Below are 20,180 nucleotides of genomic sequence, written 5' to 3'. Positions count from 1 at the left end.
AACATTATTTCCTTGAACTGACCACTTAACCCTAGAGGACTGCAAATAGTGTATCATCATTGGTCTTAGACAAACAAGTGTAGGCTATTCTGAAGTGAGGCATTCTCGATTATTCCTATTTTTATATGAATATTTCAGGCAGTGGTGGCTCAGCAGTTTAAGGCTCTGGGTTACTGATCAGAAGGTCGGGGGTTCAAGCCCCAGCACTGCCAAGATGCCACTGTTGGGCCCTTGACCCTATCTGCTCCAGGGGTGCTGTATCATGGCTGACCCTGCACTCTGACCCCAGCCTAGCTGGGATATGTGAAAAAGAAGAATTTCACTGTATATGTGCAAATGTAAATTTGTGTGATAAATAAAGAAAATTAATTAATTATTTATCTTTATAACTTTCACCAAGCCTCTCTTATCACTGGTACCACGTGGCTATTGCAAGTGCGTGGTGACGGCGTGGAGCGGAGCTGTGCGGGCACGCTGTATGGGAGGAGCCAGAGGCCGGACTAACGTCTGACATGCGCAGTGCTTTAAATTTCGTGCTTGGTCTGTTACACAACTGTTTCTTTCTTCATTCTGCACACAGCTCCTCGCCGGCATTTTACTTTAACAGGCTCTTAACTGTGTTATTTTAAAATCATACCCATAGAAATGAGTGGGGGCCATTCCCACAACGATTCCCAGGTAAAGTGTGTGTGATTTAACGCAGTCAATTATTTATTTTATCTTGATGGTTTGAAGTCAGTAGCTCGGCTGTTTAAATTCCATCCGCAGCGGCAGTTTTTCCTCAGTATGCTAACAGACACAAGAAGTCGGCTTTGAATGTAATAATTATATCTTTTCGGTCCGTTTTTGCCCTTTACAGATTTTCTTACATAAACGTTCCCTAACGAATGCTTTATTAGGCAAACAAAAACTTTACACAGCCCTCAGTCCTTCGCAGCGGTGGTATTTAAACGCTATTTTATGAACAGGCTTGTTAGCTCGAGCGCTAACGCTCTGACTAACATCAAGTTGAAAGTTAGCAGCATTTTGACATGGCACGATTTCACATTAACTTATACACCACTATTTGTTCCGCAGATCGACTCGGGATCCAGATATAATGGTGAGTGGGACTTGTCAAATCAAAACACTATCATAACATACCATTTTAAGGGTTTTATCTCTAACCTGATCGCTCAGCAGCTTGCTTGACGACCAGTTAGTTCTAAGGACAGAAATGGCGTCCCAGAGACTAAGTCCCGTCTCGCTCTCTGACAAGCGCCTATTGTTCACATTGAGCCCTTAAAAAGCATACTTATTTGGTCTTTTTGTCCACGAGAAAGGGTGGTTTTGAAAGAGAGAGAGATTTTTTACCTATAAGTGTAGCTTGATTGTTATTTGGCGTGAGAAAAATATCGAAAAAGGCTTGTGAAAGTGAGGGTTTGGGGGTTGAGGACTTAGTCTCTGCGCCATTTTCTTTTTCTCTGTCTAGCGGTTTGAGTGAAGTGAACGTTAAGTGCACATCGTCGTGATTATGGAGGCGAAGGATTCAGAAACGTGCGTGACGCACGCACGAAAATAAACACGAAACCTCAAATACATGCTTGTTTGATTTTATGAAATGCACGTTTAACAATCAAAGCGCTAGACGAAATAATGGAGGAATCTAGCATCTATTAAAACTAGTTTCTTTTTAACGAGGTCTGTTGTGGTCTAAGCTGCATCGCAAAATTAAAACAAAATATAAATCGGCCACTACTGGGGATTTTATTGGACTTATAGTCTTCACGATTTCACACAAGTGTCGTTGTGTGGGAATCAGTGGGATCAATTTAACCATGTAGAAAAACAAAGCAGAGTGTATCAGTCAGAGGTTTGCTGAAATCATAGCTTTATTATGGGTTTAGTTTGACTTTTGCTCCAACAGATCTTGATAAATAGTGAGGACTAATTGTTTTCCCCATATCTATACTGTTTCAAACTTTGTCACGTCACAGCAAGCAATCCCACAACACCTAAGCACCGTGACACTCTAAATAGTTTTTTCTTTCATTTGCTCAAGACATTTAAGCATACTAATTTTTAAAAGTTTTTAATTAGTACATGTAAAAAAAATTTTGGTTTGAATTTTCTGTGGTGCACAAACTGCATAAGAGCACAACGTTGTACTTTGGATGTGTGCTGATGCACCAGCTGCCTACTAGCACCTCACATGAGGTTACACATTGTTTTATACACTTGGATAACTTCACATTCTGAGTAGCAGCTGCCTGTGGCTGTGACCCCACGGAAAGATTTACCCCAAACGAGTGCTTGTTGGCATATGGGCACATTGCTTCTTTTTCGATTTGTACCCATGCTCTACTATGTTTGCATGCAAAATATATTTGACAAACGATAGAATATCTCTGGGATCATATTAATATGTAGTTTTACAGTGACACCCATAAAAATAAAATGTTAAATAGCCAACGCTAGATATATAGATCAAAGCATGGCTGGGGATTGGGAAGGGCATTGCCCCTCTAGATTTAACTAGATTTGCAGATGGCAAACAACCAAGGGGGACCCCCGTAGGTCAGACAAGAAGGTAACCTATTGCCCACACTAAAGGTCAAAATGCCCACCCAAAGATCAAAGGGGAATTGCCCCCCCCCCCCCCCCCCTAGATTTTCCTTGTGCCCCCCAGTCCATCTTAGTACCAGCCCTGGATCAAAGTACATTATATGGCCAAATGTTTGTGGACACCTTCTAATTAGCGAATTTTGTTACTCCATTAAATCCAGTAATGAAAAATCTTAATATTTCTTTATGTAATGGCTTGGGCTTTGTGTGCTTCCAAATTTGTGGCAATTGTTTGGGGATAGCCCTTTTCTGTTCCAGCATGACAATGCCCCTCTGAACAAAGTGAGGTCCATAAAGAAATGGTTTACTGTGTCTGGCGTGGAAGAAATTGACTGGCCTGCACAAAGCCCAGACCTGAACCCCACTGATCACTTTTGGGGTGAACTGGAACAGCAACTGTAAGTCAGGCCCCATCGACCAACATCAGTTCCTGACCTCACTGATAGCCTTGTGTCTGAATGAGTGCAAATTCCTGCAGCAATGTTATTACATACAGTAGAGTGGAAAGACTTCCCAAAAGAGTGGAAGCTGTTATTACAGCAAAGGGGGAAATTGATGCCTGAGATTTTGAAATCGAATGTTCATCAAGCACATGTGGTGTCCACAAACTTTTGGCCATATAGTGTATGTAGCCTATTGCTTTTTTAGAGTATGCTGTATTAATGAGATCATTCTAGTGTACTTAATCCATTGTTAAGTGTATGTGACTAGGTTATGTATGACAACCTCAAACGTCATCTGCATTGCGTCAATCAATAGAACCCTTAATAGTTCTCACTTTAAGCATCGCATAGAGATCTTTGTGAAATCTAAGTGTCTATATATAACATTTAGAGCCCATTTTAGTATATAAAACAATTTAAAGTTCACTTTGTATGGTTACAGTTCACCCAAAAAGTAATTTTAGGTTGTATTTCAGTCATACAGAGTTTCAGTAACTTAATTTCTGTGTTATGAAGCTTCGATTCAGCGTATAACATTTCTGCTGATTATGAACTTGACCACTAGAGGGTACAGTTCACAAATAAGTTCTCCCTCAGTCCCAGATGTGCATGTGCCTTGCTGAAGGGCAAAATCAACATGGTAAATAGAGGCACCATTGTTACTTATTTCTTTTCATTTACTTGTGTAAAATGGATCATTTTTTTCCATATTAAGTAATGCCTCCCACCACAAAAATAAATGTATGAAAGTTAAATGTTAAACTTCTGTTATGTATTGATTAATACATGCATAAACAGGTGGACCAAATAAGTATATCTATCCCCTACATGCTTAAACTGAGGAGTGTGCATCAGTTGAGGTAGAGGAAGGTTAGTAGGATTTGTTAATGCATTAATGCCTGATAAAGGATTTGATTTCATGTCCTAAATAAAAACCCTTGTCCCTGTTAATGCTCGAGTGCATTCTAATGTAACATGAGGTTAGTTGTTTATCTGTGGTCTTAAATGATGACATTTGGGTTTGTTTGGATTCCAGAAGCCTCTGGTGCAATTCCCGTTCATTCTTAAGGTCCTCGCGACAGAATAGATGTTTTGCTTCGGACCTGTTATAAAACGCCTCCATCTCTCCTATTGTTGGCTACACTGTCTGTGGGATATGTCTGCCCCACTTGTAACCCAGTCCAGCCTACAAACTTACACATGTTCTTAGGGATATCAAAAGTAAGTCTATATTTAAATTAAAAAAAATTAAATATTCCAGTGTTTGTGCTTTACCGGTAATACTGAGCACTGACTAAATTTGGTCCCTGCCCACTGTCTTGACTGACACATGACTGCTTTCAAATGCTGACACACTCTTAAGAGCGTGTGCCGTTACTCCTTTTACACTGAGATGGACAATTAATCAAATTAATATAGTGATATGTCCTAATGTGATTATTAAACCACCAATTTAATGAATTAAATGGCCTACAGTCTGCATGTGCTGCACACTTCAGCATTTGAATGTGCGGAGCCTCATAAGCGGAAAACACAAACTGATCAAAACACCAAAATTTGAGCATCACTCGCTGTGCATGTTGTAGTAGATTGCAGAAGGGAGCACACATTTACTTTAAAGAGCACAGCACCTGCAGACAATATATTTATGTAGTTAAACTTCAGCATCTTGGGCTTTAATGATTGCTCTGGGCCATAAAACCAACGTCTTCACCAGAAGTGTAAAAAGACTGTCAAAAACATAGAATGGAAAAGCCTTCATTGCAAAATAAAAGTTGAATTCAAAATATAAGTTCACCGGGAAATTTAAGAAATCACGACAGAAATATGTTAACTGTATAGAACAGTTTTATGATTTACTATAATATAATTCTTATTATTATTCTATTTCAGCTATATCTCACAAGCCAGAGTGCTGTACTTACTGAATAGTTTTCATCAATGTTCTCATTTATAATGTGATGCTTTGTTGTGCAGCACTTTATTTGAAAAAATAAGACCAATTTTGTGTTTCGGATGTGAGGATCTTTTACTGAAGCACTTTATTTGATTAATCATATTAAAATTGAGGGGTCTGGGTAGCTCAGCAAATATTGACGTTGACTACCACCCCTGGAGTTGCAAGTTCAAATCCAGGGTGTGCTGAGTGACTCCAGCCAGGTCTCCTAAGCAACCAAATTGGCCCAGTTGCTAGGGAGGGTAGAGTCACATGGAGTAACCTCCTCGTGGTCGCGATTAGGGGTTCTCTCTCTCGGTGGGGCACGTGGAAAGTTGTGCGTGGATCGTGGAGAGTAGCATGAGCCTCCACATGCTGTGAGTCTCCACGGTATCATGCACAGCGAGCCACGTGATGAGATGCGCGGATTGACCGTTTCAGAAGCGGAGGCAACTGAGACTTGTTCTCTACCACCAGGATTGAGGTGAGTAACCGCGCCACCACGAGGAACTAGTAAGTAGTTGGAATTGGGCATTCCAAATTGGGTTGGGGGGGGTCATATGAAAATTGAACAATTACAATAAATTAATTAATTTGATTAGACACTATTTTGATGATTAAATTGATTAAACTTTAAAACACAGAATGGAAAACACAATTTGAGGAAAAAACTGAATTTAGAAAAAAAATTAAAACTGATCACATAGTGTCCTACTTACCAAAAAAACATGAATCAGTGTACACTTATTGAGAAACTCAAAGGAAATATGCAATTGTTTTATTTTTTTTTATTTGCATTGAAACATTTAACTTTGTTAAATAGACTAAAGGAGGTTGTTCAAGAGCATATTACCTTTGTATTGTGGTAATGAAATTGGTATCGAGAATCGTGAAATTTGACTAGTATTGGTTACGACTCCTGAAATTTAGATATTGTGACAACCCTACATTTCCTAAAGCAATAGCTGCCTCCAAGTAAACTGGCTCAGCTGGACCTGGCAAAGAATGGGGCCTCTATAAACACTATACATAGCTGAGGGAGAGTAAGAAATGGACACTTCACCTGAAGAGGTAAAGTGCCAAAATCTGCAAGGTGTGACTAATGTGTCTGCAGTAGGTCAGGCAAGGACAACCGAAAATGTGTCATGCTGTACTTATTTCAAACCAGTTGTCTGTAAATGGTCTTCAGTTTTTGGCAGGCTCATGCAGGTTGGTCTGAAATGGGTTTTCACATCCAAGTGCAAGCAGAGTGAGCCACTATGGTGGACTAATCTTCTATTCGGATCCGATCATTGTGACTTTGCCTAGTTTGTTGGATGGCACTTGAACACCAGTAGAAGTAAAGACTTTGCTATTTGGATCACGCCAATACACTGATTACAGTGTGGAAGTCTGTTTGTTTTTATTCTCTCTTGCATACCTCCAGATACCTTTTTCAAAGGCAGTTTGCTATGCTTTTGAATTTGGATTTCCTGTTCCAGGGACATACTATTGCTGCCAGGTGTTCTTTGGTTTTTGAATGTTCTACATAATCTTTCATGTCTTTGTTTGCAGATTCTCACAAACATAAAGATAAATACAAGGACAAAGAACACAAACATAAGGACCACAAGAAAGACAAAGAACGTGAGAAATCGAAGCACAGCAACAGGTATGACAAAACTATTATTCTCTTTTGGGCCACTGTCATCACTGTATTATTATACAGTAGATATATTTCCAGTTTACACTTTATGGGGCATTTTAATAAGCAGGGCGTGGCATTCAGTGTTCAGGCCAAAGGAAGGAATGTTGGCTTTACAGCAACTTCCTTTGTAAACAATATGATCTTTTTGGAACTGATTTTGTTGATTGAACGCACCATTGTGGCAATTAGATCATGGCGTGTTTTATTGCTTTTTGGCAGTGACCACAGGGATTCCTCGGATAAAAAACACAGAGATAAAGATAAAGAGAGACTGAAGCTCAAAGATGGATCCTCAGACAAGCAGAAGGACAAATACAAAGACAGGAAGGAGGAAAGGGTAGGCATATTTTTTAACATTTTAACCGTTTTATCTGAGCTAAATCCTCTGGATCTGGAGGAGTTGTAAATAGTATTTTGTGATTCACACACAATCGGGTGTTGTTGTTGACCTTTTTTCTTCCTTTTTTCATTTCCTTCCCTTCTGCAACAGTCTCTAGATGGCAAGCCCAAGAAAGAAAAAGAGAATGGATTTGCAAGGTCAGTGGGAGCTCAAGATATGGTGGTTGATGATGCGACTGTAGGATATGATCGTTTTTTGTTTTTTTTTCTTTGTAGCTTTGATCAGTATGCTTTAAAGAGGGTTTTTTTGTGCCACAAACTATTTTGTTTTCTAACCATTTTTTTGCAGCGCAAGTGCAAAGGGAGAGAGCACTGGTGCACTCACACACAGGCTTTTGGGTCAAATATACTTTTTGTGCCCCATCATAACAGCCTTTTTGCAACACCTGCATTACATTGCGACAGGTTCACAAAACAATTCACACCTGAAATTTCAAGAAACTCAGAGTAGACTGAGTAGAAACTGAGCTTAGTGGTCTTTTTAGACAGGTACATTTCTGGGTCACAATATGACAATAAAAAATAAAAATTCATATCTAATCTTTCTTTACACAGCCCTCATATTAAATCTGAACCTGAGAATGATGACTTCTACCACTCTCCCAAACATGAAAAGTCCCTGAAGAGAGAGCGTGATGACAATGAGTGAGTGACTTTGCATTCACAGGCCATCCTGAACTTGCATTTGATGTTAAAAAGAATAGGTCACCCAAAAAGTTTAATTCTGTCATCGTTTCAAACCTATATACTGTTGTTTTTTTTTCCATGGATCACATAAAAACACAACTATCTCTCTACAACAGCTGTCAGGTACAAAACAAACACAATAAAGGTAGTCCATGTGCACTTTATTCTTCTGAAGAGTCTTCTGAAGTCATACAATAACTTTGTCTGATAAACAGACAGAAATTAAAGTTATTTACTGAATCTTCCCCTCCATCAGCAGCTCAATCTAATTTTCCATTCCAAATATTAAAACTGGTGGTCATGTTTGGTTATGACACACTTGAGAACCAAGCTGTTTGGCATCAGTGACATCAAACTTGTGCCATTTTACAAACTGACGCCAAATGAGTTTTCAGAACTAAATAACTTAAATTACTTAAATTATCTGATGTGTCTCACACAAAGGGATTGTATGGCTTCAGAAGACTTTGGAATATATATTTTTGTTTTGTGGTTGTCCTTTTCGGGGCTTGACCACCATGCTCTCTGTGAAATATCCTTGTATGGAAAAGTGTTGCAGAAGATTTTTCAAAATTTCTTCGTGTTCCATGGGAGAAAAAAAACAATTGGGCAGCTTTGGAACTTTTTTGCATATTTGGAACAAGAGGGTAAATTAAAGACAGAATTTTCATTTTTGGGTAAACTATTTCTCTGAGATAATCTTGCATGCTGAAGTATTTATCTACTAATCTCCCTTTGTTCAAAATGTTAATATGCAAAGCTTTAGTGCACACAAGTTAAATGGTGACTAAAGTTGAAAGCGGATGAATGGTGTGTGTGTGTGTGTGTGTGTGTAAATTCCAGACTTTTGTTTAGACAGGCTTTTTTTTTTTTTCTTGATCTATCTTTCAGTGTCGAGTTCAAGCCCAAAAAAATTAAAACAGAGGATGTCAAAAGTGAAAAAAAGGCAAAGAAAAGGAAACAGGAAGAAGAGGTATGTGATCGAATTGCTAACTTATCTTGAGGTTGTGTTTGAAGAACGTTTTAGGCATTTAATGACCTTTTTTGTTTTTTAATATGCTCTCATCATAGGACATAAAGCCCAAAAAGAAAACAAAAGACAAGAAAGGAGAAGTTGCTACAGATGGCAAGAAAAAAGCAAAGAAGGAGCCAGAGGAGAAGTGGAAATGGTTAGTCTCGCATCCTCTGTAGGTCTAGTAATTGCAGGCTGACTGCTAGACCGAAGTGAACTCGTCTGTTCTGATTTATCCGGGGGTCTCTGATAAATCACAAATGTCCTCGCTATTACGGTGCTTTTGCAGAGCCGTTTTGGTTGTGTGTGCTAGGATGTTGGTTTACGTCTTTCCATCTCTGTGCGTTTTCATGGTGTTTAGGTGGGAGGAGGAGAGGTACACAGATGGTGTGAAATGGAAGTTTCTGGAACACAAAGGGCCTGTCTTTGCTCCACCATATGAGCCTCTTCCCAGCAAAGTCAAGTTCTATTATGGCGGTACGTCCTTAAGCGTCTCGACACTGTGTTTGTATGTGTATGGTGGTGCGTGTGGTGGGTAGACCATGCTGACTGCTATTCAGACATTGAGCTTATTCTGATTGGACGGACATGAAAACTGTTGGAGAAGCAGATGTTCGGTTGTTGACTTTTGTGTAAACTTAAAATGCTGTGTTTTAAACAGCTCTCTGTTCAACACACATGCCCTCTCTGCTTTTGGTTTTATTACTCTGGTCAGAGAATGGAGATTTCTCAATGTTCTTTACTCCTGGAAGCTTGCCCTTATCTTCAGTAATTTAGCTTTGTAGAAGAAACATTCAGACTCCACTGTGAACATGCATTTGTGGTATTCTGTCACCAGGAAAGCATATGAAACTCAGCCTTGATGCAGAAGAGGTGGCAACCTTTTTCGCTAAAATGTTGGACCATGAATACACCACTAAGGACATATTTAGGAAAAACTTCTTCAAAGATTGGAGGAAGGTAATGTTCCTTAACTGTCTTTTGTGTCCTTTGCTTTAAAATAAATATTATGAATCTTGCTTGATTAAAGCTTTACTGTTTTAGGAAATGACATCTGAAGAGAAATCCATTATCACAGACCTGAATAAGTGTGACTTTACTGAAATGAGTGAATATTTCAAAGTTCAATCTGAAGCCAGGAAGGCCATGACAAAAGAAGAAAAACAAGTAAGACAAAATATCTCTCCACCGAAATGACCGTTTTGGTTATGGTGACACATTTGCTGGTGGTTTAATTAACAAATGGACCTGTTCCTTTTAAGAAAATTAAAGAGGAAAACGAGCGCCTTCTTCAGGAGTATGGCTTCTGTGTCATGGACAATCACAAAGAGCGTATTGCCAACTTCCGTATTGAGCCTCCTGGCTTGTTCCGTGGCAGAGGTGACCATCCCAAAATGGGCATGCTGAAGCGTCGTATCCGACCCGAGGACATTATCATTAACTGCAGCAAGTAAGGAGCGTTCATCACAGAACAAATTTGATGGGAAAGGAAACTTGTTTCTAATCCTGTGCTTTTCATTGTAGGGACTCCAAAATTCCTAAACCACCTTCTGGGACAAAGTGGAAGGAGGTGCGCCATGATAACAAAGTGACGTGGCTGGTGTCCTGGACTGAGAATATCCAAGGCTCTATCAAATACATCATGCTGAACCCAAGCTCAAGAATCAAGGTAAATCAGCCAGCATGTGTATCCGAAAATGCCCTCTGATGGTTTCTTGAGCATTAATTTAGCCAATTTGCCAAGGATCAGGGGCTTCATTTTAGTGAGTGGTTACTTGGTACCCTTGAGAAGACATGACAGAGAATAGCGTTATTATTAAAATGATGATTTATGCTGAGGGGGGCCTGGGTAGCTCAGTGGTAAAATACGCTGGCTACCACCCCTGGAGTTCGCTAGTTCAAATCCCAGGGTGTGCTAAGCAACCAAATTGGCCCGGTTGCTAGGGAGGGTAGAGTCACATGGGGTAACCTCCTCGTGGTCTCTATAATGTGGTTCGTTCTCTGTGGGGCACGTGGTGAGTTGAGCGCGGATGCCGCGGTGGATGGTGTGAAGCTTCCACACGCGCTATGTCTCCGTGGCAACGCGCTCAACAAGCCACGTGATAAGATGCGCGGGTTGATTGTCTGGGACGCTTAAGCAACTGGGATTCATCCTCCGCCACCTGGATTGAGGCAAATCGCTACGCGACCACGAGGACTTAAAAGTGCGCTGGGAATTGGGCATTCCAAATTGGGTGAAAAAGGAGAAAAAATGTGGTATAATTTTGTTTAGCGTACGAGTGGACCTGGGCTCAAATCCTTTCCCGAAACAACATTTAAACCAAACAAAGTTGCAATGAAACTTGATCGCAAGTGATTACAATGTTCTCGAATGTACTTAACTTGGAAAACAGTACTAATCGCATGGTTTACTGTGTTTAAATCTTGAGTTAATTGATGTTCTTGCAGGGTGAGAAGGACTGGCAGAAGTACGAGACAGCCCGTCGGTTGAAGAAGTGTGTGGCTCGGATCCGTGCGCAGTACAGAGAGGACTGGAAATCAAAAGAGATGAGGATCCGTCAGAGAGCTGTAGCTCTTTACTTCATTGACAAGGTTTGTGTTGGTTTGATCAATACTTATAACATGTTTGGTCTTCAGACTGCAACCTTGAAAGCATGCAATGAATTGGTTGCTGTGATGATTTGGTATTGCTCAGTGAAAATGCACCTTGGGCTGGTTCAAATCCATTTTCTCTTTCAATTGGTGTACTTTTACTGTGAGGTTTGTGTTTGGTTATGTTTAAGCATGAGCAGAAGTTGTAATGTTATGCATCTTGTCCATATTTTCCTTGGTGTAGCTGGCTCTGAGAGCGGGTAACGAGAAGGAGGAAGGAGAGACGGCTGACACAGTGGGCTGCTGCTCACTTAGAGTGGAACATCTATCTCTTCATCAGGAGATGGACGGCCAGGAGTACGTGGTGGAGTTTGACTTCCTCGGTAAAGATTCCATTCGATACTACAACAAGGTCCCTGTAGAGAAGAGGGTGAGTTCTGTTCTATTGCAATATATCCAAAGTCAGCCCATATCACTTCACACACTTGTACTTTACTGTCCACATACAGTATAAGGGTGATACTCACAAAACTGTCAAGAAAATGTCCTGTCCATATTTAGCTCCAATATTTTTTTATTTTAATACTTCATCCTGTACTGTATAAGAGTGTAACGGTTAAAATTTCTTATGGTTCAGTTTGTATCACGGTTCTAGGGTCACAGTTTTTGTATGGTTCGGTATTTGCAATGTTCAGAAAAAAAATATTACTTCCAAATCCAAAGTAAGAATACACTATGTGGTAAACACTTCAACAGGTTTGCCCTTCATCATGGTATTACTGCAATAACCATAGTTTAATCATGGTATTTGTAGTAAAATCATAGTAACCACATAATCAACATGGTGACTGTATGGAAACTACAGTATTACTGTTGTAAAACTATGATTAATTGTATCAAAACCATGATTTCTACTTAGAAATGGTTCAGGTTACAGTCATGGTTACTACAACATTACTATAGTAAATCCATAGTTAATTTTCGTTAGGGTCCTTAACGAAAAAAACTTCATTACTAAATTGTCATTTTAACTTAGAGGCCCTATTATGCTTTTTGGGATTTTACGTTTCCTTTTAGTGTTTTTATAGCTAGCTGTTTGTGTATGTAAAAGGTCTGCAAAGTTACAAAGCACAAAGTCCACACAAAAGGGAGTTATTCTCTCCCACAGACAACACTGCTCAAGAACTACAAGAAACAGCTGGGTTGTAGTCTTGCCATTTCTTCCGTAAAGTATCTATGTCACCATGTAACACATTTGCATAATGCCTGCCTAAGGGCTACTTTGGCCTGCCCTCAAAAAAACTTAGTTATAGCAGAGGCCAGGATGAGTTGGGTTAGTTTTGTCACCATGTCAAGAAGATGCTGTTTTCTTCATTGCAAAAGCAAAACCTGTTTGTTTGGACTTCCAAAGACGAGTTGAAGAATCAGTGGGCAAATTGTATTTCAATTATTTAGCAGTACAACCACAACTAATGCCAGATTTTCAAGATGGTTACTTCTGAAAGATAGTGCAGTTCCCACTTTCTTGGGACAATCTGGCGTTTCAGAATCACAACCTGTAAGTATGCTTTGTTATTTGTGGATTTATCTGCTACCGAGAGTTCAGATGCAGAGTTTTGTGTTGTAGCTACGGTATACACCCAGTGCACAGCTGTAGGCCTCTGCTAACCTGCTAGCTAATGTTATTGTGTTTAAATAGTTTTGCTAATCAGCTGCGGGCCCACTTTTACCTACAATTGTGTAGAATTGTGCAGATTGTTTGTCGTTCTTACTATCATGAATAGTGATCAAGTGTGGAGATGGATTTATTTTTATAAACGGTAATTTTTGCAATCCACATTAGTGCACGGCTAACTTGCTATGTAATCTTATTGTTTTGGTAAGGGTTTACTATTCAACTGTGGGCCAGCTTTTACCTAAAATTGTGTAACAAAATGGTCGATCTCAAGAGTCTTATATAATTACAAGCTGTAATGTTACAGCCGCTATCCACGGTAGTCCACGGCTAACTTGCTCACTGTCTAATACACCCGGTAATGTCCAACCAGGAGTAAGCTTCTGTTCTCCGTTCATATCTGGGGCGAAAAAGGGTCGGCTACACCCATTCCATCAAAAGATGACTAACTTAGATGCACTACGTGTCTTTTACTTGAAGCTATGTTAGATTCACAATAATCAACAATGTACTTGTAAGAAAGCTACTAAATTAAAACTTACCACTGTGAAACGTCCTGCTCAAGTCGTGCTTGCAAAGGTGGTTCAGGTCGATCAGCTTATTCTTGCAAACTTTCATTATCGGACTCGTGGTTGCGTACGGCAAAAACCGACGCCACTGTTACCATAGTTACGATATTGTTTACAGCTGCTCAGAGCTGAAACTTGGTTATGGTAAGGGGTGTTACTTTTCTGACATGCTCTACGATGTTGACCAATCACTACAGACTAGGCCAACTGACCAATCAGAGCAGACTGGGCTTTTCGGAAAGGGGGGCTTTTAAGAGACAGGACCTGAATCGGAGCGTTTGAGCCAGAGGATGAAAATAGGTTTAGCAGAAATGTACAGTATGAAAATGTTTTGTTTTTTCTACATCTATCCACGGGTGATGTTGGCGTAAATGATTAATCCCATATCAATGTATTAACAGTTTATGACACTCGCGTCGAGCCATGTCTGCAGACAGTGCCTGTTTTGTCAGTTTTTTGACCATCACTGTTGTAATTGACTGCAAAAAGAAAATGTTCCAAACAGGCTAATTAAATAACGCAGGGGCTTCTCTATCAGTGGCTTGTTTTCTTCGCTTGGTGCTTGCCATTTTCAACTACACACAACGTTTGCAGAACTGTGATGTCATCAAGTTGACCCACGTGAACCACAGGTGGAGCATATCCATTCAGGTGCATTAGCAGAGGTTGTAACTGTGCGTGTCTGTTAGATGCTTGGTTTTCTTTGCCAAACCTTGTGCTCCAGTTGTGTCATTAAACTTGAGGTGAACCACAGTGCAAAATGGTTACCGAACAGTGGGTGGCTTTTTTTTTTTTTTTTAACCGAGAACAGTTACACCCCTAATACTGTTATTTTATTTTTTTACATTTGTGTCATTATTTTACGGACACTTAAGCTAATTTTACCTCCCAATTCTCATTACCATAATGCATTGAAACGTTTTACTTTTTACTGTTCCCATTCTTTGACTGTATAACAGTAAAAAAATATGCTGTTCTACACAAATGTTTTAAAATAAAATTGGCTCAAATGAAAGGCAGTAACAAAGGAGTACTGCTATGTTGTATAAATCCTTTTTCACATTGCTGTAATGACAATATTGTAACGACCATCTTTTTATTTTGCGATTTAATAAGAATTGGGTAAAATGTGCGCAACTCAAATCTCATGAAAATGTAAAATTGTAATGGCCCTTAAAGTAAGCTTTATTTTCTATAAGCAAAGTATAATTTGTTTTGATTTTGCAGTAAAATTGGGCCAAGTTTGAGAATCGCCCATAAAATCCACCACTATGTAACTGAACCCCTACTGGCACTCTCGGGTCCTCTTTTGCTTAATTACGACTGCTATGAGATACTGGAATATTTCTTTTCAGGAACTGAGACCCATAAAGATCCTTCGGACTTGAGTTATACAGATGCAGGTGTCTGCTGATCTTCTCTCACACACGCTCTTGATGTGCGCATCCACTGTTGTTGTTTCCATCTATGTCTCCTGTTGTTTAGCAGCGGTTACATATTCTAGAGCTTCCTTGTGACAGCAACAGGTCAACAGTGAGTGTTGCCATCTTGTGGACCTAATAATTAGTGCAAATAATTCCAGGCACATACGTAGATCAGAGTCCGCATGGTAAGATAAATTGGGCCAGAAAACTTTGGTCATAAGTTTCAATTTTGTCCTTCATAAGCATTAGTATTAAAGTCTGCCTCTAACTTCTTGTGGAAGTGTATTCCAAAGTCTAATCTCCAGATTTTGAAAACTCAATTTAAAACTCATTTGCTCATTGTTACTCAGATGTTTCTTGATTTGCCTCTTAGTCTGAAATCCTCAATTTCTGTCAATTCTTTGCGGTATGTTTCCAGTCTTTGTTTATTACATTATCTCTGGCGTCTGACTCTGTTTATATTTAGTTTCCCTGTTTTGTATTCTATTACTTTTGTATCTTTTTCTTTGCATTATGCATTGAGAAGTGTCCTTGGGTTTGTGAAAGGCACTACATTTTTATTGAATTCCAAGTGCAATCTATAAATGAATACAACTCATCTGAGTACTATTGATCAGCTGAAACTTGTAGTGGTTGTGCCTTTGTGTAAAATCCCATTTAAATCTGTTGCAGGTTTTCAAGAATCTCCAGCTCTTCATGGAGGACAAGGAGCCAGAGGATGACCTCTTCGACCGCCTCAATGTAAGTTGCATTAATTTCTGCTTCCCTGCTATTTGTTTAGAATACCAAGTAGATTGCCAGTGGAGTATTCAAAATAACATCAAAATGTTCTCGAATGTAAAATTACTCTGCAGACCTCTATTTTGAACAAGCATCTTCAGGAGTTGATGGACGGTCTTACGGCAAAAGTGTTCCGAACTTACAATGCCTCCATCACGCTACAGCAACAGCTGAATGAACTCACAAATTGTAAGTCCTGTTCACTTTATGTGAAGAACTGGATCAGGTACATTGCATTAAGGAGATGGACAAGTTCATGATTTGCAAATGTCGTCATGTGACTTAAGGGTCATGATGATCTCGCTTTCTTTAGCTGAAGACAACGTTCCTGCGAAGATCCTGTCCTACAATCGGGCTAATCGAGCAGTAGCCATCCTGTGTAACCACCAGAGGGCACCACCCAAGACATTTGAGAAGTCCATGCAAAATCTTCAGTCAAAGGTATGAGACATTTGTGACCCTCCTCTCATTGTTGTCTCTACCCTGTTGAGGTATCATTTTTTTTTTGTTTTTTTGTTTTTTGTTTTTTTTCTTTTAGTGCAAATGTCTGGTGGACCATCTAAATGTTTGTCTTTCCTGCATTCACTTGTTCATTAAAACCAGATTGACGCAAAGAAGGACCAGCTTGCTGATGCTAAAAGAGAGCTGAAAAGTGCCAAGGCAGATGCCAAAGTACGCAGAGATGAGAAATCCAAGAAGTGAGTGTCAAAATATTTGCTAGAAGGGCGCCCAACTGAATTTGGCCTTTTATGTTCATTGTGTTCATATGTGATTGTATGCTGCTTTAATGTTGGTTTTTTTGGCAATCTAGGGCTGTGGAGACCAAGAAAAAAGCAGTACAAAGGGCCGAGGAACAGCTGATGAAGTTGGAAGTACAGGCTACAGACCGGGAGGAGAACAAGCAAATTGCCCTGGGTACCTCCAAACTCAACTACCTGGACCCACGTATTTCAGTAGCCTGGTAAGAACACATACCTGATTACATTCTATTTTTCTTTATTATTATTATTATTATATTTATTTGTATCATATTATATTTTTTATGTGAGTGTACTTACCTATTTCTCTATTTTATACATATACACCAATCAGCCACAACATTAAAACCACCTGCCTAATATTGTGTTGGTCCCCCTCATGCCGCTAAAACAGCACCAACTCGCATCTCATAATAGTATTCGGAGATGCTCTTCTTCTCGCCACAATTGTACAGAGCTGTTATTTGAGTTACCATAGACTTTGTTAGTTCGAACCAGTCTGGTCATTCTCTGTTGACCTCTCTCATTAACACGACCAACAATCATCCTTGCAATTATCAAATCAGCCAATAGTGTAGCAGCAGTGCAGTGCATAAAATCACTCAGGAGCTTCAGTTAATGTTCACATCAACCATCAGAATGGGGAAAACAATGTGATCTCAATGATTTGGACCGTGGCATGATTGTTGGTGCCAGATGGGCTGGTTTGAGTATTTCTGTAACTGCTGATCTCCTGGGATTTTCATGCACAACAGTCTCTAGAATTTACTCAGAATGGTGCCAAAAACAAAAAACATCCAGTGAGCAGCAGTTCTGTTGATGGAAATGCCTTGTTGATGAGAGAGGTCAACAGAGAATGACCAGACTGGTTCGAACTGACAAAGTCTACGGTAACTCAAATAACAGCTCTGTACAATTGTGGCGAGAAGAAGAGCATCTCCGAATACTGTGTGTGCGTGTGTATATATTAGATTTATTTTCCAATTCATGTTCGATAAACCAGAATGTTCTCAAATTGTTTTTTTTATAAATATCCTTTTTAAGTTTAGTCAACATTTTGTCACGTCATATTAATTAATTGAATTTTACTCTAAAATAGCATATAATTTGTGTATAAAAATAACATTTAAAAAATCTCAACTTGTCAAACTGTCAAATATATGAACATTTTAAAAATGTATAAATATTAATGTAATCATATATAGTAGATAAATGGAATGCAACGTATGAAAACCATCCTATTCCAGGAGAAAAAGCTCCTAAAATAATAGCATACGAGTATACTGAAGTATTAGCTACTTAGAAAGTTACTGTTTTGTGAATTCTTTTTTTCTTTTTCTTTTTTCCCAATTTGGAATGCCCAATTCCCAATGTGCTTTTAAGTCCTCGTGGTTGTGTAGTGATTTGCCTCAGTCCGGGTGGTGGAGGACGAATCTCAGTTGCCTCCGCGTCTGAGACCGTCAACCCGCGCATCTTATCACGTGGCTTGAGCGCGTTGCCACGGAGACATAGCGCTTGTGGAGGCTTCACGCCACCCACCACGCTCAACTCACCACGCGCCCCACCGAGAACAAACCACATTATAGCGACCACGAGGAGGTTACCCCATGTGACTCTACCCTCCCTAGCAACCGGGCCAATTTGGTTGCTTAGGAGACCTGGCTGGAGTCACTCAGCACGCCCTGGGATTCGAACTAGCGAACTCCAGGGGTGATAGTCAGCGTCTTTACCACTGAGCTACCCAGGCCCCATTTTGTGAATTCTTATTGCTTTAATTTTTTCGTGTTTAGGAGATTGTAGTTTTCTTTTTCTTTTTTTTTTTTTAAGGAAATGGCGAATTCACAACAAAACTTTGTATATCTGACTAGAACACAACTTGGTTTTAATTATCACAACATTAACAATCAAAAAACCCTTTGTCAACAAACTTTTTCACTAATTTTGAGACTGACAATATTAACACTGACTAAAGTGTGTAAATGTGTTGTCTGGATGTTTGGGGTCTTATAATTATTTTTATTTTTTTTCAACCCCAGGTGCAAGAAGTTTGAAATCCCAATAGAGAAGATCTACAACAAAACTCAGCGTGAGAAATTTGCCTGGGCTATTGACATGGCTGACAAAGACTTTGAATTTTAAATCATTCTTGCGATTTTATTTTATTTTTATTTTTAATTCTCCCTCCACCTCATCCTTTATTTTTAATAGATACTTTTAGACTAAGTGATTTCCAGCAGGTGGTGACCTGACAAGGGAATAGATGTGAAGCAAGCATAAGTGTCGAGAGGAGGACATGCATGTCATGATTTGGGTGACTGTTTTTAGGCCATGACCGGGTAATCTTGCAGGTTCTGTTGGCTCGATGTTTTTAAGAATGAAGTATGGAGGGCCTTTACACAAGGTTACATGGTTTTGAGCCAGGAACTGGAGAATCAGTGGCCTGACCTTTTGAACACTTTTACTGTCTCACTAGCCCCCCCACCCACCCACCCCTCCATCTCTGGACAGAGGGGCCTAAGGATATTTAAACTATGAACTATGTGGTCCTTTAGCAACTGTATTCAACTACAAATTGCTTTGTGGATCGTTTTAATTTAGTTTTGCTGTATTTTTAGCCCTCCTGTATTAATAATGAATTCTATATTTTAATAGAAGATTAAAAAAAAAATTTAAAATACTCGCTTGAGTGCATCCACACGCCTTTTTAGGATATGAAATGTGTACACCAGGTATGATTATTTTATGGGATATATGACCATGAAAAGCTGCGTATTTGAGTGAGTGTGTTACATGAACTGTTCACTTAAGCTGGAGTTGAAACTGTAAACAATATCCAAACCAGAAAGTAGGATGCTTAGATGAGATACAGGGGACTACAGCTTCAACCGTGACCATATTTCCTTAAACAGGCAGAATGTGAATCTTTTTCTTTTTTTTACAGCATATATATATATATCTCAAGGTCTTGTTTCCAGTGTAATTGTGAACCAATATTTTTTCCTTTGTCTCCAGTATCCTACAGATTGTGTCTACATAGCTTTGAGTCTCCATCTTGTTTTAACTTAATGTGTAATGACTGTTTCCATAAGAAAAAGAAAAACTCCTGTATCTGTTACTTGAAGATATCACTATTAGGATGTATTGTTTCAGGGTATGGCGACAGGTTTTACAATTTTCCTAGAGGGTGTGTGGGGGAAATCCACTTTGCCAAAAATAAGTCCTGTGTTATGATTTAAAGCAATTTTATTTTTTATTTGCGTCAAGATTAAGGATAGAATTTACTTGAACAGGGACTTTGACATGGAATATCTATTCTTCTGTTTTACCACTCCATTCTGGAAAGAAATGTTCGTAGTGGCAGCCATGTAACCTGTCCCAACTTATGCTCATGCCATAACCTCTGATCATGTGTTTTTCTTTATTTTTGCTCAATTGTAGGTTATTTAAAAATAAAACCCTACAACATAAACACTCTTGTTTTAATGAAGACTGCAGCATTTCACTTTTTGAATCCAAGCATCTTGATGTCATAATGGAGCTTCTGATGAGTGTGGTTTTGTAAGAACTTTATGCTTGTAGATATATTCTACTTACAGCAGTGGGTTGAAGAACTT

General features: G+C 39.3%; 1 protein-coding gene across 1 annotated transcript; it reads left to right on the top strand.

The window, feature by feature from the left end:
- The first annotated feature begins 552 nt into the window (after positions 1-552).
- Positions 553-20,035, top strand: LOC127427957 (DNA topoisomerase 1-like). The gene is made up of 21 exons (XM_051675931.1): positions 553-678; positions 1,078-1,102; positions 6,538-6,634; positions 6,890-7,007; positions 7,161-7,207; positions 7,625-7,714; positions 8,648-8,729; positions 8,828-8,925; positions 9,130-9,245; positions 9,607-9,728; positions 9,813-9,935; positions 10,031-10,218; positions 10,293-10,437; positions 11,217-11,360; positions 11,605-11,790; positions 15,701-15,769; positions 15,883-15,997; positions 16,122-16,249; positions 16,412-16,506; positions 16,620-16,769; positions 18,603-20,035. Exons 1-21 carry the CDS (start codon positions 646-648, stop codon positions 18,703-18,705), a joined length of 2,274 nt encoding a protein of 757 aa, XP_051531891.1. The 5' UTR covers positions 553-645; the 3' UTR covers positions 18,706-20,035.
- The last annotated feature ends 145 nt before the right edge of the window (positions 20,036-20,180 follow it).

The sequence above is a fragment of the Myxocyprinus asiaticus genome, chromosome 37 (genome assembly GCF_019703515.2).
Source record: "Myxocyprinus asiaticus isolate MX2 ecotype Aquarium Trade chromosome 37, UBuf_Myxa_2, whole genome shotgun sequence".
In the NCBI taxonomy this organism is placed as follows: domain Eukaryota; kingdom Metazoa; phylum Chordata; class Actinopteri; order Cypriniformes; family Catostomidae; genus Myxocyprinus; species Myxocyprinus asiaticus.
This window is presented reverse-complemented; position numbering and strand designations above follow the sequence as displayed.